The sequence below is a fragment of the Bactrocera tryoni genome, unplaced genomic scaffold (assembly GCF_016617805.1).
Source record: "Bactrocera tryoni isolate S06 unplaced genomic scaffold, CSIRO_BtryS06_freeze2 scaffold_517, whole genome shotgun sequence".
In the NCBI taxonomy this organism is placed as follows: domain Eukaryota; kingdom Metazoa; phylum Arthropoda; class Insecta; order Diptera; family Tephritidae; genus Bactrocera; species Bactrocera tryoni.
Window position 1 is genome coordinate 70,743 of NW_024396204.1, and position 24,406 is coordinate 95,148.

Here is a 24,406-nt window from a genome sequence, read left to right on the forward strand (position 1 = left end):
GACCAAAATTATATTAAGCTGAAACTAAAGTAGTACTTTACTTTGATTTCAAACCAAACAAATTTATGAGGAATTATGTATATAATTTGAAGTCCATAAATATTAATATTTATAACTCTTTGAAGTTGGTTTTATTACGACAATAGCGAAAAAAGAAGAGCTCGATGTACGAATTAAGTTTACATAAAAATGTTTTGCCAAATAACAGTCCTTATATTTTATACAGCGTTTTTTAGATTATGAGTCTGGTAACTTTGAAAACAGCTGATTGGAATTATCTTCGTTCTTCGATTTAACGCAATAAGAAAATATTTTTACCATATGTACATATATAAAGTTGTTTAATTTAACTCTATAAGTATCACACAATAATTTGTAATTTTTAAACATTTTGATGGAATAAGAATGCAATAAATTGTGCATAATTATTAGAGTTCTCCTTTACATATATTTTAACATAAAATTTGACAATTTGTGACCTTATTTCGGTAGTGATAAGTGAAATCCAATAAAAATTATATTGAAATCCAGTAATGGACAGTCAGGTCTGTTCCGAGGTGTTTAATATCAAATATTCAAACAATTTCCTTAAATATATACGTAGTTTTAAAATTAAGAATGTTTTTGCAAAATAGTACGAAATATCCCCATATATTTGTAATTATATATAAACATTACAATCTGCTAACTACGCGGCATGATTCATTTATTAAACTACTACAGCTAACATTAAGTAATTTAATAAAATTAAACAAACCACGTATGTAGCTGGAATAAAAAGACATATTTACTTTTTAAGTAAAAATAGTATGTGCGTGTGGATTTAAGGTCATGTACAGCACAAATTTAGAGAATCGAGAAAAATTCCATTATAGAGTACTGTTTCGTCCTACAATTTCAGCCACTAGCCGAAGGTCGTTTATTGGATATTGTGGATAATAAGTGGCGCGAGGAGCTTTTACCCTTTGATCAGATCCTTGTCCCGGCAGATAAACTGCCAGATCCAGAAGCTGATGGTGGAGACTCACATTTAACACTTAGCGAACAGGTAAATGAATCCATTTTTAATTAAAAGTATATTCCAATTTATATTTTTGAAATTTATAATAGGAACAAAAATGGAGTGATTTGGCCCTGAGCACATTGGCACCCGAATCTTCTCTTGGGGATCAATTGAACCTCTCTTCAATATAAATCATTAAAAAATCATTTTTACCATAATATAATTTGAAAATTGTTGTCTGTAAAATGAATCAGCATCTCCACTCACCTACAAAGCTTACCGAATTTGCGCGGGACTTCGAAGATGAAGAGACCGAATCTATATTGGGTCGCTTTGTCAACAAAATACAAAACGTATATAATCAAAGCTATAACACTGTCAATGAAGTAGCAAATAGTGGTGCCGATGGCGTCTCGCCCGTTCAAGTTTCGAAACCGTGTTTTTATGCTGACGAAAATAGAGATGCTACTGGTAACGCATGTATTTCTCACCAAAATTCGAATTCCAGTATAAATATCTTATCAATTAATACGAATTCACCAAATAAAACTATCAATTTAAATAAAAACATAGACAAGTGTAGTTCAACCATAAAAAACAAAACAATAGATGAATCTAAAAACGAAACTGAAGAACAAGTTTTGGGATTACGAAACGAAAGCAGTGAGGGCCGCACCATGGTCAATGTACTAAAACGGATGAGTAACTTAATGGCCACAAAAAACAGTGTAATATTTAAGAAATATAAAAGCTTTTTACAGTTATTAATATGTTCATTATTAGGATCTACAAAATTATAAAGACACTGAATTACATCGTTTTTGGATGCCTGATTCAAAGGCAAAGGAATGTTATGATTGTACCCAAAAGTTTTCCACCTTTAGGAGAAAACATCATTGCCGTCTTTGTGGACAAATATTCTGTTCCAGATGCTGCAATCAAGTTGTGCCTGGAAAAATTATTAAGTGTGCTGGTTTGTACATACATATGTATATATGATATTTAAACATACTACAATGACGCAATATTATTATATATTTTAGGGGACCTCAAGGTTTGCAATTATTGCTCAAAAATTGTACTCAGCTACTTAAAATCTCCAGACATAGCAGTGGACTTGCATGCAGATTTACAAGCGTTACAACAAGATTTAACCCAAAAACTAGAAGAACAAAATGATATTAATAACATTGAGGTTTTATCTACACGTGCAATTTCAACTCGGAAGATATCTGTTGGATATCAAGAAGAGCGTTTTGCCACTCATATGGGTAATTGCTTGTCTATTGATGATCGAAAGAACATACTTCAGCAATCAAATTCTTTAATAACACTGCACGAAGAAATGCAACGTCAGTTGACAACACAAAACAGCGGCACATGTCTAATCGAGTATATGATTTTACATGAAAAATCTTCAAATAAGATACAAGCTATAGCAATATTAAATGCAATGTTAGCTGCTGGCTTTCTACAACCTATAGTCCCAGATTCCGAACTGATGGATTTCGATGAAAATCTTCATTACAAGTTTATAGAGCCGAATAAGTAATTTGAATAAGGCTGCATTTTTACTTTTTAACTGCATTGCTTTTTATTTACAGACATAATTATAACAATGCTAATTTTAAGGAGTCGACCAACGTTTCTGTGGTCACCACTCCACAGATTGATAACAGTGGTGAACCACAACCGCCAAAAACAATAGATATCTCATTGAGTTTCCATTCCATGAGGGACATGGAATTTGAATCTTCATTGTGTTCCACTACAACTACAACTAAACTCTTGGAATCTTACTGCGACTACGAAGAGCAGTTGCTTACTCAGATGCTACGCACATTCCATTTAGATTTGCGTTGGTCTAAAGTACTCATGTCGTTATGCTGTCGAGCAGCCAATCATTTCAAACCAGAATATTGCACCAATGAGTTAATGGACGTACGCAATTATGTAAATATAAAGAAAATACCAGGTGGCAAACGACAAGAGTGTACAATAGTAGGTGGGGTTGTTTTTTCAAAAAACATTGCTCACAAAGATATGGCTACACGTGTTGAACATCCACGTATACTCCTTTTACAGTGTCCTATTGTGTACGAACGTATTGAAGGAAAGTTTGTTAGTATAGCAACAGTATTGTTACAAGAAAAAGAGTATTTACGACGTGTTTGCGATCGCATTATGAGTTTCAAACCAAATGTGGTATTGGTGCATAAAAATGTTGCGGGCATAGCTCAAGATATGCTACGCTCACAAGGTATTACTTTGGTTTTAGATGTGAAGCTTTCTGTAATGGAACGAATATCCCGCACACTACAATGTGACATTGTGGTTTCCATAGAGTCCAATATAGCCCGGCCACAGCTCGGAATGTGTGATGCTTTCTATATTCGAAATTTCAGTGATGGTAGTGGCATTAATAAAACCTTAATGTTTTTTGAAAAATTGAACAATCCTCGCGGCTTCACATGCTTATTACGTGGAGGCTGTAATAAGGAGCTGTCAAAGGTCAAAAAAGTTGCATCGTTTTTAGTGTATGCGCGGTGAGTACAATTTATTATTAACTATTCTTCTAAATCGAGATTAAAAATAATATTACTTACTACTTCAGTTATAACTGGCGACTGGAAATGTCGTTTCTCTTAGATGAGTTTGCTGATCCGCTTACACCAAAACCACCCATTTTCAACTCGAAAGAACCAAGTCCAGATGATTTATCTTCTGATGATAAAGAACAGAAATTAACGTCGGTATGCACTGGAAAATTTTTTGTGGAACGAAAAGAGGAAAAAGTACAGCCACAACGCAAAGAAATCATCTCAGTGTCAGAGAATGTTGCTGACTTTACTGATCCACTCCGTTCCGTGGAGGTTGGCACAAATAAAATATCAGAAGATCGACCTGTTGTAAAATTAGCAGTTGAATCACGTTACGATAATCGCTTTCGCACTGCACTCAGTTCAACTTTACTCTCGGTCAGCCCATTTCTTAGTTTTCCATTACCGTATTTGGAAACCGAACAAGGTCGAAAATGTGCTCTGCGCAAACTATTTCCAACTGAGCTTTTTTACTCAAAATTAATGTCAAATAGGAATAGCCTGCATTTAGATCGTAATGAAAGTTTGGAACATATTAAAATTATGGCGAATGAAACTCTGTTAGAATCTCCACATCCTTTTTTAAAACTAAAGCTCACAACACCATGTGATAATCGTGATATACAAAATTTACTGGCAGAATTTCGATCATATGGTGGTCGTTATCCAAAGAAAAAAAATTGTAATTATGAACAAATATTTTTTGATAATTATTTAACGAACAATATTAAAATCCATAGCATTTAGAAAAATGAATGAAGTTTCACAGAAGGTGGATGAGGAACTGGTTTTTAAAGATGCACTTGATTTAGAAAACCATCAAAGGCTGCCGGTACTATTTTGTAGTTTTTATTTTAATCCGAAGTCTGCTTCCTCTTTTTGCGCCCCACCCACTTTGTTAGACATGAAATTTTATGGTCAACACGATATTATGCTTGGACAATTCTTGCAACGTTATTGTTGTCGGTTAAATTCGATATGTAAACTTTGCAATTTGCCAATGTTGGGGCATGTACGCCGGTGAGTATATTGGTATGGGATGGAAACATTTTGACAAGTTGTATTTTATCCAATTACCATTTGCAGATACGTACATTCCATGGGATGTGTACAAGTCTTTCTCAGCGAGGATAATATAAAAACCGATCCTAATCGTATTTTTTTTACCGCTTGGTGTACAATTTGCAATGAGATGACTCCGAGTGTACCGCTGTCCGACAATTCAAAATGCCTTTCTTTCGCAAAGTATCTGGAGCTTCGTTTTCATGGACATTCCTATAAAAGGCGAACTATTATCAGCAGAAATTCCCCTTCAATAAGCCCAAGCTGCATAGAATATAGTCAATGTCAGCATTCTCTCCATCGTGATTATGTACACTATTTCACCTATCGAGGCGTAGGGGCTAAATTTCAGTATACGCCAATTGAAGTTTGGGATATTGGATTACCTTCACTGATATTAGATTTAAAACCACTACAGTTTGATCATTTCAAATATGTGGAAGAAATCAAAACATTTTCTATGAAGGGGCATGAAGTGTATACTCGCATTCATGAGCGTATTGCTGATCTTGCCACCGAGGATGATACTTTGGCGATAGTGCTTAATTTAAAGACAGCGTTGAACAAAGATCATTTTATTTTTAAACAACATATCGAAATTGTACAAGCTTTACTCACTGAACCAAAAGCCAGTATACATGATATAAATGATGCGTTACTCATGTCTAAACGCGTACTGGCCGAAAGTATTGATTTATGGGGGCCAAGGGTACACGATATTGCGTTGGCACAAAAGGCGGTAACCAAACAACCAACTCAGATGCATCCGGATTCTGTTACCGTTTGTACCGAAGATCTACATTCCGATTATTTGGATGCTTCACCGATAATGTCAGAAAGGCCTCGCTTGCTACGTGATGATACATATTTACAAATAGATGATAGCGCTGGCGAGAGATCAACAGTGGAGCAACTTCTTACGATTTCGGCGAATACCGATAAAAAATCTATTAAAAAAATACTGACTCAGCTTTTGCCTTCTGCTGGACCAGCAAATTTGCTTCAATCACCTTTTTCGTCACAAGAACATTATACATTACCATTGGGAGCATTTCCGATTCTGGTACACGATCAGGACTTGAGTTCGCTAATCGCATATAGTCTGACGTCAAGTGACTATCAAAAATCAATTGCCAATTTGGCAAACAGTAGTTTCTCTGAAAACAGTAGCGGTACTGGACTAGGTCATCCGCCAACTATGGATAGTGAAAATAGTCCTAGTTTGAAACGGAAACTACAAGACAAGTGGGTAAAATAATTTTTTTGTTTTTACAAAAAACATATAATTTGACAAAGCTCTGTTGTTATTTTATTCTTATAGTTCACAAGAAGGAGATGAAAGCGACACACAAGATGTTCCAAATAGTACCAATACCACAGAAGAAGAAAAGAGCAAATCAAAAACGAATACTTCACACGTAGAATTAACATTCCATGATAACGGCAAACAATTTACATGTAAAATTTACTTTGCGAAAGAGTTCGATTTAATGCGAGTAAAAACATTAAGACCTCCAATTACTGAAAAATCATTATATAAAGATCTTCAGCAGAAGAAAAAACGTGAAGAGTTAAAAGTTTGCCAAAGCCGCAGTGGCCCTGAGATGGAATTGGTGCATAAACCCAGCGATATATATAACGCTACACAAGCAGACGCAACCAAACTAAATCGAAATGTTTTTGAGACAGAAATCGAGAAATGCCGTAATTGTTTGGCTCGTTCATTATGCAGCAGTGTACAATGGGAAGCAAGAGGTGGTAAATCTGGTTCAAGATTCTGTAAAACATTAGGTAAGTCAGAAATTTTACATCCATATTCTACTAATGAGTTGGTCCGTTCCTCCTAAGTCCTGGAGGAGTAGTCATCGTTAGCATGCGTGCGCTTGACGCGATTCTACGGCATCACTGTTGATTCTTCCTCTAATGTATCATACTGTGTGGACTCCAGTTGCTTACAGCGTAGTTTTGCCAATGCGGGACAAGTGCAGAAGAGATGCTCCATTGTTTCCCTGGTGCTCTGCTCTAGGCATTTCCTGCAGATTTCTCGATCTGTCAGCACCATCTTGCGGGCGTGTGTCGCCACCAGACAATGGCCAGTTAGTATTCCCATCATGCTCCTACAGTCGCTTCGATCAAGTGCCAATAGGAATACTGTGTACTTCCGATCTACCGATTTGCACATGACATTTGCAGTTTTGCACCCTGGTAGCTCATTCCATCGGGTTTTGATTTTCTGTATCATGCTTTTGTCGAGGTCGTCATATAGACATCGCATGGGTTTCCCAATGTTGTTCACGTTTTCGGATGTTTGACTTACGCCCTGGCACCCAGTAAAAGTTAAGTTGCTTACTTCTGACAACATTTTCAACAGCTACCTTGCTTTCCAAGACACTTCTGGACGAAATGCGATACGAGGTTACTGCCTTGATTGCTGCTTGGCTGTCTACGTAGATGTTGACTTTGGAAATACCTATTAGAGGCCAGCTCCACTGCTTTTGCAATAGCAAAGACATCAGCCTGAAATATACTGCAGTGGTCCGTCAACTTGAAAGGTTGCCTTATGCCTATCAATCAAAACTCAAAAAAAAGTGCTCTATTATTATAATTTTGAAGAAAATGCCAAATGAAAATTCATCTCAAATAATTTCTAAAATTAAATTATTATATATATAATCATTTTATTATTTCAGATGACCGCTTTGTGTTGAAGGAAATGACTAAAGGAGATATTAATATTTTTGAAAATTTCGCTCCTAATTATTTTGAGTATATCAGCAAATGTCAACAGCAAAATCAGCCCACATTACTGGCAAAAATTTTTGGAGTGTTTAAAGTTGTCGTAAAAAAAAAAGAGTACGTAAACTAAAATATAAAATCTAAATAATATTTTAATGTTCGTCTAAACCTCCGTCCGAGACTTTTACAGAGATAAAGCTATTCGTCGTCAAAGTCTACTTTATTTATGTAGTCATATCTGGTCTAATATTTATTTTTTAGTTCATTTGTGGAGAAATCATTGCTCGTTATGGAAAACCTTTTTTACGATTGTGATATCAAAAATAAATTCGACCTAAAGGGTTCTGAACGCAATCGAATGGTGGACCCCACTGATCAGCAAGGTGAAATAGTTTTGTTGGATGAAAATTTAGTTCAAAGTAAGTAAACCAAATGATTCATTTAAATTGACCTATTCGTGCATGTAAATTTAAAGACAAATATGTACTTATGTATGTATGCATGTGTATTTTTGCAACATATGGTATACAGAGTTAATTGACATACCTATATAAAGAGATGTATCGAATTATAACCTCGCAAACTTTCCATTTTCGATCTTTCCATTATCTAAAAAAGTAATAACCTTAAGGTAACAGTCCCGGCCTGAGTATGCTTAAACCTAAAAGTATAAATTTTTCGATTCTTCGACCATGTCCACTATCCCAAAATTATTTTGTTGCTTGAATGTATTGGCGACGTTTCTAAACTTGAGTTGTTATTTTGGCATCTACCTTTTCGCATAACCTTACTCATTCCATTCCTTCAAAACGTGTAGCTATTAACACCTTCACTTACTCTCTTCCAGCGCATTCATTGCAGAATGAGAGCTCGTGAATAAAGAGTGACTCTAGCGCAAAGTTGTCTTGGGTACTGTAACAGGTTAAACTCCTACTTATCCAGAATACACCCTGGCATACAAAACCACTGTCCTGAGTGCAACGAGTCTCCGCATTACACTAATCACCTTTTTGCATGCCCAATAAAACCAACTCACTTAAGACCTCTCTCCCTATGGCTCGTTTCTTGGGCTTACTGTTAAGTGACAACTAATATAACTTTCTCCTAAACAGGGTTTAGATAACCACAACAATAACAACTTGCTTCTCCCCGGAAGTTCCTGATGGAACACACTTCCTTTTCTACTGGCCACAGTTTTATGGATCGAGTTAAGAGTTTGGCTGTTAGAAGGGAGCTCATAGTAGATGATTCCCTGGCAATCCCATCAAACACACAGTAAACCCTTCCTGACCGTTAATCCTGATTTGGCCACTGTTTTCACCGACTCACCGAAACTAGATCACGACCATTTCCATTGACTTTGCCGTAAGGGAGCCACTTTTCATTACCATTATCCATCGACCTAACTTGACGATTTTCATTATTTTATCGATATTTTCGGCAGCCGATTGGCTTGTGTTTTTGCCTTGTTCGAAGAAAAATGTAAAATATTCCGTATTTTCTCTTGGCTGGTGAATATCTTTCAGTGCACACAATACCGAGTCAAAGACAACTATCTAAAAATATTTTTGAGTACGAAATCTTATCTTTCTAAATTCACATAAATATTACCTATTGATTTATTATACTTTTGTAATTTAAAGAAGTAAGGAAGAGCTAAGTTCGGGTGTCACCGAACATTTTATACTCTCGCATGATAAAGTGATAATCGAGATTTCATTATACGTCATTTACATATTTTTCAAATACCGTATTTTTGTAAAGTTTTATTCCGCTATCATCATTGGTTCCTAATGTACTATATATTATACAGAGAAGGCATCAGATGGAATTCAAAATAGCGTTATATTGAAGAAGGCGTGGTTGTGAACCGATTTCACCTATATTTCGTACATGTCATCAGGGTGTTAAGAAAATATTATATACCGAATTTCATTGAAATCGGTCTAGTAGTTCCTGAGATATGGTTTTTGGTCCATAAGTGGGCGAGGCCACGCCCATTTTCAATTTTTAAAAAACTCCTGGGTGCAGCTTCCTTCTGCAATTTCTTCCGTAAAAGTTAGTGTTTCTGACGTTTTTTGTTAGTCCGTTAACGCACTTTTAGTGATTTTCAACATAACCTTTGTATGGGAGGTGGGCGTGGTTATTATCCGATTTCTTCCATTTTTGAACTGTATATGGAAATGCCTGAAGAAAACGACTCTGCAGAGTTTGGTTGACATAGCTATAGTAGTTTCCGAGATACGTACAAAAAACTTAGTAGGGGGCGGGGCCACGCCCACTTTTCCAAAAGATTACGTCCAAATATGCCCCTCCCAAATGCGATCCCTTGTGCCAAATTTCACTTTAATATCTTTATTTATGGCTTAGTTATGACACTTTATAGGTTTTCGGTTTCCGCCATTTTGTGGGCGTGGCAGTAGGCCGATTTTGCCCATCTTCGAACTTAACCTTCTTATGGAGCCAAGGAATACGTGTACCAAGTTTCATCATGATATCTCAATTTTTACTCAAGTTACAGCTTGCACGGATGGACGGACGGACAGATGGACGGACAGACGGACGGACGGACAGACAGACATCCGGATTTCGACTCTACTCGTCACCCTGATCACTTTGGTATATATAACCCTATATCTGACTCTTTTAGTTTTAGGACTTACAAACAACCGTTATGTGAACAAAACTATAATACTCTCCTTAGCAACATTGTTGCGAGAGTATAAAAACATTACACATTACATTAATTGAATCGAAAAGGGAGGTCTAGCGTGTGGTATCAATCTTCTGCGTTGTAAACTATTGTCCAGCAATTGAGTCGCAAATATATTTTCATGATGCTTCACATGGAAGAGGTTACGTCTGCTAAATTCTTCGATTGTTTCCTTTACAACTTTATATCGCGGGGGAGGACATCGCTTCTCACATTGAAAGAAGGTACGCATAATTATACTCTCGCAACAATGTTGCTAAGGAGAGTATTATAGCTTTGTTCACATAACGGTTGTTTGTAAGTCCTAAAACTAAAAGAGTCAGATATAGGGTTATGTATACCAAAGTGATCAGGGTGACGAGTAGAGTCGAAATCCGGATGTCTGTCTGTCCGTCCGTCCGTCTGTCCGTCCATCTGTCCGTCCGTCCGTCCGTGCAAGCTGTAACTTGAGTAAAAATTGAGATATCATGATGAAACTTGGTTCACGTATTCCTTGGCTCCATAAGAAGGTTAAGTTCGAAGATGGGCAAAATTGGCCCACTGCCACGCCCACAAAATGGCGGAAACCGAAAACCTATAAAGTGTCATAACTAAGCCATAAATAAAGATATTAAAATGAAATTTGACACAAAGGATCGCATTAGGGAGGGGAAGCTGCACCCAGGCTTTTTTTTTTAAATTGAAAATGGGCGTTGCCTCGTCGACTTATGGACCAAAAACCATATCTCAGGAACTACTTCACCGATTTCAAAGAAATTCGGTATATAATATTTTCTTAACACCCTGATGATATGTACGAAATATGGGTGAAATCGGTTAACAACCACGCCTTCTTCCAATATAACGCTATTTTGAATTCCATCTGATGCCTTCTCTGTATAATATATACATATGTACATACATTAGGAACTAATGATGATAGCGGAATAAAACTTTACACAAATACGGTATTTGAAAAATATGTAAATGACGGATAATGAAATCTCGATTATCACTTTATCATGCGAGAGTATAAAATGTTCGGTGACACCCGAACTTAGCCCTTCCTTACTTGTTTTATTTTAAAAAGCTTGAATTCCTTTTAAATTTGAATTCGCTGTACTTCCCCAGATTTGAATACCTTATGTCCAGATCGGTCTAAGTATTACCTTATAAATTAACAACTTAATCTTCAGACTAAGTTCGGATCTTAGCCTAAGGAGCCAGTATTTTGCGCATGTGTTTGTTGATAACAACTGACATAAAGCCACTTGAGGGCAATTTTTATGCTTGAGGGTATATACTACTTGAACGGACTTTTCGGTGTTGATGCCTATGTTCCATTTGATGAGCCATGGTTCCAGAGCATTCAATTGCATCTGAAGTTTTTTAGAAGCAGTATTAGGGTCGCCACTTGATGCTAGCAGTGCAGTATCATCAGCATAGGTTGCCTTCATTGTCGAGTCAGAGTTGATCACTGGAAGGTCTGCTTCACTGTCCTGGCGCACGCCAGCGCGAACAGGTCTCAAACCTAACTCCGACTCAGTATCACGACATATAACGTAGAACGTCCGATTGTGCAATGCATAAGGCAAAAGCCTGCGTAAAAATATTCTTTCGAATACTTTCGAAATAATTACCAGTGAACTAATTAGTCGATAAGAATTAACCATATGTTCAGGTTTTTCGAGTTTAAGAATTAAGATAACCTCAGCACATTTCCATTGTTTTAAACTCAATAAAGATTTTGTCAACCTTACCACTGGTGGGTGGAAATGATCAAGTCTTTTGTCGACTGATCTTTCATTCTAATTATACCCTGAACAGGTTAAGTTTGTCACGAAGTTTGTAACACCCAGAAGGAAGGGTCGGAGACCCTATAAAGTATATATATAAATGATCAGTATGTCGAGCTGAGTCGGTTTACCCATGTCCGTATGTCTGTCTGCCCGTCTGTCTGTATATATACGAACTAGTCCCTCAGTTTTTAAGATATCGTTTTGAAATTTTGCAAACGTCATTTTCTCTTCAAGAAGCTGCTCATTTGTCGAAACTGCCGATACTAAACTGAACGATTAGAATCAAAGGCTTGTATGGAAAACTTTTACATTTGACAATGTATATTCACGAAATTTGGTATAGATTATTTTCTAAGGCAACAATGTAATCTCCGAAGAAATTGTTCAGATCGGTTAATTATAGCATATAGCTACCATACAAACTGAACGATCGGAATCAAATGCTTGCATGGAAAATTTTTGCATTTGACGTGGTATCTTCACGAAATTTGGTATAGATTATTTTCTAAGACAACAATGTAATCTCCAAAAAAATTGTTCAGAACGAATTACTATAGCATATAACTTCAATATAAACTGAGCACATAGTTACTAAGAGAAATGCACCTGTGAAGGGTATTTAGCTTCGGTGCAACCGAGTTTAACGTTTTTTCTTGTTTTTATTTCATATTTTCATTGCTTATCTCCAAATTTTAAAACTATCTTAAATAACTAAATACATATATGTGTGTATGTTTGTATGTATTTCAGCGTATAGTTTATTGCTGCTTGACATGGGGTTGTTTTCAAGTGTACAATTTAATACATGTATGTGTGTGTGTGTGTTTAATGTTATCTGATCTGTAAATTTATGACTTGTCTTTACCAATGCATTCTTATTATTATTTGATGCGTATTGCATGTAAATGCATGAGTATGTTTATGTACATACTTATGTCTGTATATACATATATTAATATATAAATAGATATTTATATTATGTAGAATTTTGGCTTTGCTGATAAGTAAGCATGTTCAATGATATGTGAACATTCATTGCGATGGGAACCACAAAGTTTGAGCATCCAATGATGGCACTCTCCAATCATAAAGTGAACATCTTAAAAATGATACATACATATGATACATAAAATTAAAGGAAAAATCTTCTATACTATTTTTGGAAACTTAAAAATAGTAATAAATTTATTCACTGCGTAAAATTTAGAGAAATAACTCTCAACATACAAAATTCGTTCCACACAACTAACCGGAAAATTACAAGAAGTAAGCTTCTACAAGTAACTGTACTTCTGATCGTTGTGGAATTCCACTTGAACAAACACTGAATATTCTTTTCTGTATATTAGTAGTAACCGGTAAGTTTGTGAGTAAGCTACACGACAATATGACGCCCCCGCGTTCTCATACTTGTACCGAAATTCGGAAGATAATTATTCAGTTACGGGAAGAAGGAAAATCATTAAAGATATTTCGGAGATTGTGAAAAGGAGTACTTCAACTGTCTTTGATTATATAAAAATTGTTGAAAAAGATCCCTTTTCCTCGGAGGAAAATGTTAGAAACATATTGAAAAATGAAAAAGGGAATAAGGTTTCAGCTAAAACAATTCGCCGCACACTTAGAAGCTTCGATTTACATGGTAGAGCAGTTATAAAAAAGCCGTACATATCCTAAAAAAATAGAAAGAAAAGTCTAGAATTTACGAAATTGCACTTAAAAAAGCCTGATGAGTTTTGGCAAAGGATAATTGGCAGAATTTTGATTTGGTAATCATAAAACAGTATTATTTTTTCTTTTTCAAGGTTCTTTTCACAGGCGAAAGCAAGTTTAACTTGCAGGGATCTGATGGCTGAAGTTTTGTATGGCGGCGTCCTAACGAAACTTACTTGCCAAAACATACTAGGGCAACACTTAAGCACGGTTGTGGGTCAGTAATGGCTTGGGGATGTATATTGGTTAAAGGAATGGGCAACCTGCATTTTGTGCAAGGTATTATGGATCGTTTCCAATATGTCGACATTTTAAAGGAAAATTTAAAGCAGTCATGTGTCGCATTGGAAATTAAAGGCAATTTTATATTTTACCAAGACAACAATCCGAAGCACAAATCGAAGATTGCTCGTACTTGGTTAATATACAATTGCCCTCATGTACTGGATACACCTGCCCAATCTCCAGATCTGAACGTTATTGAGCACGTATGACAAGAAGTCAGTCGAAAAGTGTACCAAAGGCAGTATTCCAATGTTGTTGGGCTCAAAACGGCTATTTTGGAAGCTTAGAACGCAATACCACCAGAATTTTGTTAAAAACTTATCGCCTCTATACCAAGGCGACTAGAAGCAGTTTTATCTGCAAAAGGATATGCTACGAAATGTTAGTAATCATTAGCTTTTTAAAAAATCCGGTTAGTTGTGTGGAACTAATTTTGTATGTTGAGCGTTATTTCTTTAAGTTTTACGCTGTGAGTTAATTTTTTATTACTTTCAAGCTTCCAAAAATAAAATAGAAATTTCCCTTTATTTTGATGTATCATTCTTAAGATTTTTACTTTATGATTGGATGGTGCCATCATTGGCAATGCACGCATCCGGTTAGACGTGTGAGTCACTGTATCTCTAAATTCGTTAGGAGTAAACGTGTTTTGGAGGTGTGTGGTAAACACATCGGCTTTGTCTGAATTATCCTGCACCAATGGCCTCAACTGTTTAAAATTGGTTTGCATCTAGATATCGGCTAGTCGCATTTCAAAGATTGTTTACTGGCTCTCCTGGTTGGCAGCAACCAGAAACGCCTCTAGGGACTTGTTGCGTAATTTCCTTTCGGAATAGCAAAATCAAGAACGTCTGGAATTTTCGTTAGGTCGGATGACCAGTAAGTTCGTTCATCAGCTGAATTATACATCAAACCCACCTCTATATTTGGTATTTGTGAGCGATGAACCCCACCAAGTATTTTTGGCATTATAGTCACCACCAGCAATGAATTTATTACCAAATTGGTTCATAATTTGCTCATACATGTCCTGCGATAGATTGTGTCGCGGGAGAATGTTCCAAGAGGGCTGGGAAATATGACTCAATCAGCCATGAATCCAAAGATGTTATAAGGGTTCAAATTCCGTGTAAGAGATACCAAACTTTATAAAAAAAGGCAGCTCTGCCTCTTGCATTACCACTAGGTGATTTGATTTCATTATATATACTGCATTTTTAAAATATGACCGTTTATTGAAATGAGTGGTGAGTGAAGTTGATACAAGTAGAGCATCGATGTTTTTAGTTTTAACATAGTGTTCGTGCTTTTGCATAGGCTGTTGGCTTTCTATATGGTAATTTTAACTCTTACTTACATTGATTAATTGATGTCATGATTTGAGTAATCATTTGTGTAAATTGAGCATTACCGTTTGCTGAATAAGCATTTCCACTTTTTTCAATATTTATTCCTCATTAACAACTGACGAGGACATGGATTGAGAAGGGTTTCTTCTCGGAATCTAAGGGCCGTTCCGCAAAAAACTGTCATAGGTAATATCAGGAATAATTTGACTGGATGGAGTTGACCATGTGATTCCGCATTGATTACTAGACTGGTGGGTTATTCCTTGTAATTTAAAAAATCATTGGGCGTGTTTATTTTGCATTTAGTGCAATCAGATGTTAGATGATTTTATGCATATTTAACACACCTAAAAGGTTTGTTGGAGGATGGAGTCATGTGTAGAAGTTCACGCAAGTGAGGAAAGTTCTCTGATCGCCATTCACTTGGGAGTGGCCAGAAACGATTCTTTTACACATGGCTCAAGCAGCTCACTACTTCCGGTCTTTGACCAAGTATCCTCAGGGTAGCCTAAGAACATCCGTTCGAAGGCGAGCTAAAGTGAGAAGGCGAAAAATTCCCTACAAGGGTTGTGTGCTGGGCTTCGGACCCGCCACGTAAAAAAACAATACCAATGAAAACGTTAAAACAGCCTCGGATGAGAGACCCCCCTTTTGATGACGACCATGGCAAACGGAATAAGGACTACGATTTGAGGGCATGCACCTGGAATGTCCGGACCCTTAACTGGGAAGGTGCCGCTGCCCAGCTGGTTGATGTCCTCGCAAAAATAAACGCTGACATCACCGCCGTCCAAGAAATGCGATGGACGGGACAAGGACGGAGACGAGTAGGTCCTTGTGACATTTACTACAGTGGCCATATAAAGGAGCGCAAGTTTGGTGTTGGATTCGTGGTGGGAGAGAGACTCCGTCGCCGAGTACTATCATTCACTCCGGCGAATGAACGTCTAGCCACAATCCGCATCAAGGCGAGGTTCTTCAACATATCGCTGATTTGCGCCCACGCCCCGACGGAAGAGAAGGACGGTGTGACCAAAGATGCCTTCTATGAGCGCTTGGAGCTCGCTTATGAGAGCTGCCCCCGCCACGATGTCAAAATCGTGCTTGGCGACTTTAACGCCAGGGTGGAAAGAAGGTATATTTGGCACTACGGTCGGTAAATTCAGCCTCCACGACGAAACATCCCCAAATGGGTTGAGGCTGATTGACTTCACCGGAGCCCGAAATATGGTTATCTGTAGTACTAGATTCCAGCATAAGGAGATTCATCAAGCTACCTGGCTGTCTCCGGATCGAAAAACTACCAACCAGATCGATCATGTTGTGATAGATGGAAGACACGTCTCCAGTGTTTTAGATGTGCGTGCGCTCCGAGGTCCTAACATCGACTCGGACCACTATCTTGTTGCAGCTAAGATTCCTCTGTGCAGCAAAAAACGCACGCCAACAAACACAAGGAAGGTTCGACGTCGAAAAGCTGCAATCACAACAGACTGCCGAACGATTTTCTACTCGGCTTGCACTCCTGCTCTCTGAGAGCACTGGTCAACAACTCGGTATAGGGGAACTGTGGGACGGCATTTCAAATTCCATACGTACAGCTGCAACCGAAACCATTGGTTTTCGGAAAGAGCAAAAGAACAGCTGGTACGACGAGGAGTGCCGTGTCGCAGCGGAGAGAAAACAGGCTGCCTACCTCGCAACGTTATGATAGACCACTACACGTGCGGGATGAGATAGATACCGAGAGTTGAAGAGGAAAGCGAGACGCATTTGCAGACAGAAGAAGAGAGAGGCCGAAATGCGTGTGTACGAAGAGCTTGATAAGCTGGCCGACAGGGGTAATGCTCGAAAATTCTACGAAAAAATGCGGCGGCTTACAGAAGGTTTCAAGACCGGAGCATACCCTTGTAGAACCCTTAAAGGTGATCTAGTCACTGATGCCCAGAGCATAGTTAAATTATGGAGGGAACACTTCTCCAGCCTGCTGAATGGCAGTGAACGCACAACACCAGGAGAAGGAGAACCCGATTTCCCAATCGATGACGATGGAGCAGACGTTCCATTACCCGACCATGAAGAAGTTCGAATAGCAATTGCCCGCCTCAAGAACAACAAAGCGGCAGGGGCCGACGGACTACCGGCCGAGCTATTCAAACACGGCGGCGAAGAACTAATAGGGAGCATGCATTACCTTCTTTGTAAAATATGGTCGAATGAAAGCATGCCCAACGATTAGAATTTAAGTGTGCTATGCCCAATCCATAAAAAGGAGACCCCACAATCCTCGCCAACTACCGTGGGATAAGCCACCTCAACATCGCATATAAGGTTCTATCGAGCGTATTGTGAAAGATTTAAGCCCACCGTCAACAAACTGATTGGACCTTATCAGTGTGGCTTCAGAAAAAATCAACAACCGACCAGATATTCACCATGCGCCAAATCTTGGAAAAGACCCGTGAAAGAAGAATCGACACATACCACCTCTTCATCGATTTCAAAGCTGCTTTCGACAGCATTAAAAGGAGCTGCTTTAATGCCGCGATGTCTGAATTTGGTATCCCTGCAAAACTGACGTTGAGCAAGACGACAAGCTCCGTCAGGATCGGGAAGGACCTCTCCGAGCCGTTCGATGCCAAACGAGGTTTCAGACAAGGCGACTCCCTATCGTGCGACTTCTTTAACCTGCTCCTGGAGAAAATAGTTCGAGCTGCAGAACTAAACAGAGAAGGTACCATCTTCTACAAGAGTGTACAGCTGTTGGCGTATGCCGACGATATTGATATCATCGGCCTCAACACCCGCGCCGTTAGTTCTGCTTTCTCTAGGCTGGACAAGGAAGCACAGAAAATTGGTCTGGTAGTGAACGAGGGCAAAACGAAATATCTCCTGTCATCAAACAAACAGTCGTCGCACTCGCGACTTGGCTCTCACGTCACTGTTGACAGTCATAACTTTGAAGTTGTAGATAATTTCGTCTATTTAGGAACCAGCATTAACACCACTAATAATGTCAGCCTGGAAATCCAACGCAGGATTGCTCTTGCCAACAGGTGCTACTTCGGACTGAGTAGGCAATTGAAAAGTAAAGTCCTCTCTCGACGAACAAAAGCTAAACTCTATAAGTCGCTCATAATTCCCGTCCTGCTATATGGTGCAGAGGCTTGGGCGATGACAGCAACCGATGAGTCGACGTTACGAGTTTTTCGAGAGAAAAATTCTGCGAAAGATTTATGGTCCTTTGCGCATTGGCCACGGCGAATATCGCATCCGATGGAACGATGAGCTGTACGAGATATATGACGACATTGACATAGTTCAGCGAATTAAAAGACAGCGGCTACGCTGGCTGGGTCATGTTGTCCGGATGGATGAAAACACTCCAGCTCTGAAAGTATTCGACGCAGTACCCTGCCGGGGAAGCAGAGGAAGAGGAAGACCTCCACTCCGTTGGAAGGACCAAGTGGAGAAGGACCTGGCTTCGCTTGGAATATCCAATTGGCGCCACGTAGCGAAAAGAAGAAACGACTGGCGCGCTGTTGTTAACTCGGCTATAATCGCGTAAGCGGTGTCTACGCCAATTAAGAAGAAGAAGAAAAGGTTTGTTGCAGAATCTCTGCGTATATCCGAACACTAAATTAGGCCATCAATTTTTTTTGGTGGTTAGAAACATACAACTGCACGGCAATGTCTTTTCATCTGTGCCAAATGTCACATCAAAATTATCATTGTTGTTTAGTACATATACGCTTGTCTTTCTGAAGTACATAAAGGTCTTTCGGCGAATTTTACTAGAAGTGGAATTATTTGACAAAGAAGTTCTATTAAATTTTGTTTGCGGAATAAAATTTCTGGTGCCGAAACATTCAGAATATTGGAAAAAGCCTTCGGGGATAATTGTTTATCGCGAGCAAGTGTTTTTGATTGGTACAAAAAATTCCAAGAGGGTTGAAAACGCGTTGACGACGAACCACGTCCCGGACGGCCATTAACATCAACTAATGACCAACACGTCAATAAAATAAAGAATTTTTGCTTAAGAATCGTCGAGTAGCAGTCATATAACTTACTGGCATCGTTGAAATATCGGAAGGATCAGTGAAAACCATTTTGAAAGATCATTTGGGCCTAGGAAAAGTTAAAGCACGATTGGTTCTAAAATCACAAAACTTCTTTCAAAAGACGCTGTTTTTAACGTTAAGGTCTATGAAACAATGCTTTACGACTACCGGGATGTCATGAAACATATCATTCCATACGACGAGTCCTGGACCTATGCTTACGACCCGAAAACAGGCGAAATCGAAAAAACCACGTCAAAGTAAGATCAAAAATTAAGGTTGATTCTTCTGCAATTCTGCCTCATTCACTTGATTTAGCTCCGTGTGACTGTTCGACAACTCAAACGACCGCTTTGGGGAAACCGTTTTGAGTAAATTGAAGATATTAAAAGTGAATCGCTTCGTACATTGAAGCCTATTCCGGAAATTGACTTTAACAACTGTTTCGAGGATTCGAAAAAAAACGTTGGCACCCTTTATTTCGAGGGAGCGACATATATTTTGAAGAAGAAATTAAGATTTTTAAAATTATGAAGAAAGTCTTACTACTTTTTGATCAAAGATTTTAAGTTTTAAAAATTAGCTTTTTATCGTGAAAATTTATTAATTAACACCGATGTAAAATCTCAATATCTCGAGAGTTTAAGACTCCATGTTTTTGTCATTTTGAATTTTTTTCATCAGCTAAAGAAATTGGCTAACTTTTACAGATTGCTTTGTGCTAATGTTTATCATAGAAATGATTTTCACAGTTGAAAATTTTCAGACTTTATTTTAGTTCCCTGTCGAATCTATAGTATGCAGATCTATAAAAAAATTAAACTAAAAAAAATTAAATTAAAATATATAAAAATGAAGCTACATCGTTATGTGCTCGCAGAACGCCCAAACCACGAAAAGACATGAACATTTCCACAGTTATTTCTTTATTCCTATTTGTACAAAGTTTGCCTCCATTATATAGATTGCTTCTTGATTTGTACTGCGGAAAGTGAAAGAATCAGATGGAATTAATAATTGTATTATATGGAAAGAAGGCGTGGTTGTAGCCCGATTCCGCACATTTTCATCACGTAACATAAAAATGTCAGAGGAATTTCACATACTAAATTTGGTTGAAATCGGTTGGGAGGGTCCCTCTCATACCACCACGAGTATAAAATTGTATGTCTCTGGTGTACTTATTATTGATTCATCGCACTTTTGGCGGTTTTTAACAGTACCGTTATATAGGCTTATGGTTCGATTTCATGAATTTTCACACTATCGATAGGGGTTCTTAAAGTTCTTAAAGGATTTATCTTGAGCGCATTTGGTTATTTTGGCTTGAACAGTTTGAGAGATATGTGCATTAACCCTATTAAAATGCGGGGCCACACCAACTTTTTCAAAATTTTTAGCCCACATGTGCCCCTTGCTACTGCAATATCAAAAAAAAATCGGTTGAACTATTGTCGAACTTCGACTTTTTTAAGTTTTACGGGTTTCAACCAGCGTTTGAAAAACTACGCTACTCTCGTAGCATTTCATTTTACTCTTGCTACCGCTCTCACTTTGTCGGGAGCCACAGCGTAGCCTTAGTATAACAATGTAAAGTATGTGCTCTACTCTGCTCCGAGTTTTGTTAGGTAAAGCGGGAGAGCGGGAGCAAAAAATTAAATTCTGCGCTATGCTCTGGCGTAGGGGTAGCAAAAAATTGAGAGCGGTAGCACAGCAGAGCAAATGAAAATTTTCATGTGCTACAGCTCCCGAATGTGTTTGTTTTTTTTTTTTTCTTTTTTGCTATTTTTTGGCATTTATAAGTATGGTATGTACAAGTTGGTATTTAAAAGAAAGTCGTTTATAACTCAAGAACGGCTGAACCGATTTGGCTTAAAATTGGTGGGGAGGTAGTTTAGAAGCAGGCTAAGGACATAGGATACATTTTATCTCTTTATACTAAATTTCAATACAGCTCATAAATACAAAAATTATATTTCAAATCATAAGCATTTGTTCAAAATTTATGTAAGAATCATTTGAAAATTTTAGTAATTCAAAAATAGAAAGAAATAAGTAAAAATTTTCATTTCCAAACATGCTTAGTATATGGGTTATACTGATTTTGCTTTTTAACCAGGTAGTTTTTTTTTTTTAACGAGCCCGTCCGATATATTTAATATCACAACGAAAAATAGCATTGGAATTTTCATCGTCAAGGCACTGCGGATACTTTGCTAGATTATTGGTCAAGGACGCAAATGCATTCATAACAAACCAAACGCGATATCTAACATAAAGATATAGCGGAATAATTGGAGTGTTGATAAAAAGGTTTATTATAATTTTAGATATACAGAAATCTTTTCGATTCTTTGCAATATACGTTGAAGTATGTTTCAAACTGATATAAATATTGGGAATGGTAGAATAGAACTGCAATGCAATGCAACTGGGAATGGTAGAATAGAACTGCAAATACGCAGTGCAATGGATTAAAACTGGTACTGGTAATCAGTAGATGAATATTAACCACGTGTATTCCAAAAGATAAAGGCGAGGTATCTAAACCTGATTTTTCCACGAAATTCGCATTTTTTTTGTATAACTGAAAAGAGCTACAGCGTCTAAAGTCAAAGCGATGCCATAAAATACCTCTGATCTGTAGGAATTTTAAGATAAAAAACCAAGATTGTAGTGTATTTTCTATGGAAAATTTTTACATGCCTCGGTCCAGTTCTTAATGTTAATATGTAGGGCTAAAATTTTCAGGGAATTTTTTTTTCGGGGTATTTCCAAGGAAATTTCGTGACGGGACCGAACAAAATTAATAATTCAAAAAAATAAAAATACCCTAATGTATATAAAAAGGGGGAAAGTATATGTAGTTAAAATTAATTTCGAAAATTCATAGTAATTGAGTATTGTAATACATTTGGAATAGATGATGTTCCTGGTAATATAAAAATGGTAAATATTTTACATAATAAAAAAAATTTTATAATTTATTCAATTATTATCTAATTCACTTTATTAATATATTTCTTAAAATATTTGATTTTAGATTTATAAAGACACTTGACGCAACAAGTGCCAAAATGATTTGCATAACATTGTTTTGTTTGAATTATTCAATTAATTCAAATATTATGCCAGAAAATAGCAAAAAGAAAAAAAAAACAACAAACACATGCGGGAGCTATAGCACATGAAAATTTTCATTTTCACCGCTCCCAATTTTTTGCTACCGCTACGCCAGAGCATAGCGCAGAATTTAATTTTTTGCTCCCGCTCCAGCTATAGTTTTTTACCTAACAAAACTCGGAGCAGAGTAGAGCACATACTTTACATTGTTATGCTAAAGCTACGCTGTGGCTCCCGACAAAGTGAGAGCGGTAGCGATAGCATAGCAATAATTTTAGAAATTTTGCTGCTACGGAGTAGTAAATGAGAACCCTGGTTTCAACGCTGTGAAATAACATTTCAAAAGACTCCAACCAATATTAATAGAGTGATCAATGGGTAAATTAAATTATTCTGAATAAGTTATTTTATAGTGCTTGAAAAACGTAGGCAAGTGTTAGAGACGTGGCAAGAGAGCTCGACGTTTCTCGCGAGTCCGTTCGATGATTTTGGGTATGAAACGCGTTCTTGCTCGACTCGTCCCGATAAAAATGATTTTTTTTTTCGAAAAGAGTACCGTAAGCAGGTCACAAAATAATTGTTGATAACTAACTTAAGATTTTGCGTTTTATTTATAATTGTTCTTACATACATTTTTGATAAAGTTTTTTGAAGAAACGAGTCCATTAAATTGGAAAAATTAATAAATGAAAATTCAACATAGAAATATGTATGTATGTATGTATGAGTAGATGGCGACTATCGTTTACAGGCTCTTAGAAATTAATACAATAAAAGTATGGATATTTATTGATTAAATCAGCGCGTCGCTTGGAGTTGATGTAAAATACATCGTCTACTTGAGATATTATAAGTCTACTAAACATAATAATACCAAATACAGTCCAAATATAAATTGTATACAGTTATGTATGTGTAAACCTCACAAGTTGTCCGTCCTTATAAATATTATATTATTATCTGAATCCACCTATTCCAGATGGTATTGCATAAGTTACTAAGTTACTGTATCGCCTGAAAATCATGACTAAATTAATTTTACAAACAGATATAAATGTATGTTTGTATATATAAATAAAATATACAATGAAACTTATAATACAACTTTAATTTGTGACGTCAATATCAATTCAACTAACTTAACAAATTACGTTTTACAGTGTCTTGGTCTAAACCACTATACATTTTGTCACATAGCAAAGCAGTTCTCAAAGATGCTATCAATCGAGACTCTACATTTTTAGAGAAAAATCAAATAATGGATTACTCGCTGCTTGTAGGCTTAAATCATGATAACAGTATATTAGTATTGGGAATAATCGGTAAGTTCAATAACAAAACAAAACACCGTTACAATCTATCTTACTTATAATGTATTACAGATTACATACGAACATTTACTTTCGATAAAAAGGTTGAGTCATTTGTAAAACAAACTGGCATATTAGGTGGCATGGGGAAATTACCAACAGTTATATCACCAGAGCGTTATAAGCAACGATTTATTGATGCAATGGATCGTTATTTCTATACAGTTCCGGATCGTTGGGAAGGTTTGTCAAAAACTTAATTACTAGAGATTTTTAAGTGATTCATGTTGTATAATTAAATATTTATATTGAAATAAATTCAAAGTTATATCTGTATTGTAATATGTTCTTTATATCTTTATACAATCAATATACCGTAAAAGTTGCTTCTTAATTATTATCTATTTAAAAACAGAGAAAAGCGATGTTTAAATTTTGAAGGAAATATAATACTACGCTCAAGATCTAAAATCTAAAACTCACCAACCCAAACAGGCTTAGATCGCCGGAATAACAACCCTTGCTCGGATAAAATCGGTATCAATTCCGAAAACGTAAGACTGGTTGTCTTGAGAATTTTATTACACATATCATCAAACTTTGGATTTTAAACAGTGGTATTCAAATATGTTAGATAAATAATCAGTAACTGTGTTGAAAGCAGCTGCGC

The 24,406-nt window shown here is 37.0% G+C and overlaps 2 protein-coding genes across 2 annotated transcripts; both read left to right on the plus strand.

Moving 5' to 3' along the window:
• The first annotated feature begins 328 nt into the window (after positions 1-328).
• On the plus strand, positions 329-1,210 carry LOC120781214 (anaphase-promoting complex subunit 13). Its single transcript, XM_040113337.1, has 3 exons — positions 329-545; positions 902-1,048; positions 1,111-1,210. Exons 1-3 carry the CDS (start codon positions 534-536, stop codon positions 1,192-1,194), a joined length of 243 nt encoding a protein of 80 aa, XP_039969271.1. The 5' UTR covers positions 329-533; the 3' UTR covers positions 1,195-1,210.
• Positions 1,211-1,230: 20 nt separating this feature from the next.
• LOC120781213 (putative 1-phosphatidylinositol 3-phosphate 5-kinase) lies at positions 1,231-24,078 on the plus strand. The gene is made up of 12 exons (XM_040113336.1): positions 1,231-1,731; positions 1,787-1,976; positions 2,047-2,551; positions 2,608-3,549; positions 3,618-4,285; positions 4,344-4,623; positions 4,690-5,910; positions 5,987-6,456; positions 7,356-7,518; positions 7,663-7,820; positions 23,587-23,748; positions 23,809-24,078. The coding sequence occupies exons 1-12, from the start codon at positions 1,249-1,251 to the stop codon at positions 23,994-23,996; spliced, it is 5,430 nt and encodes a 1,809-aa protein (XP_039969270.1). The 5' UTR covers positions 1,231-1,248; the 3' UTR covers positions 23,997-24,078.
• The last annotated feature ends 328 nt before the right edge of the window (positions 24,079-24,406 follow it).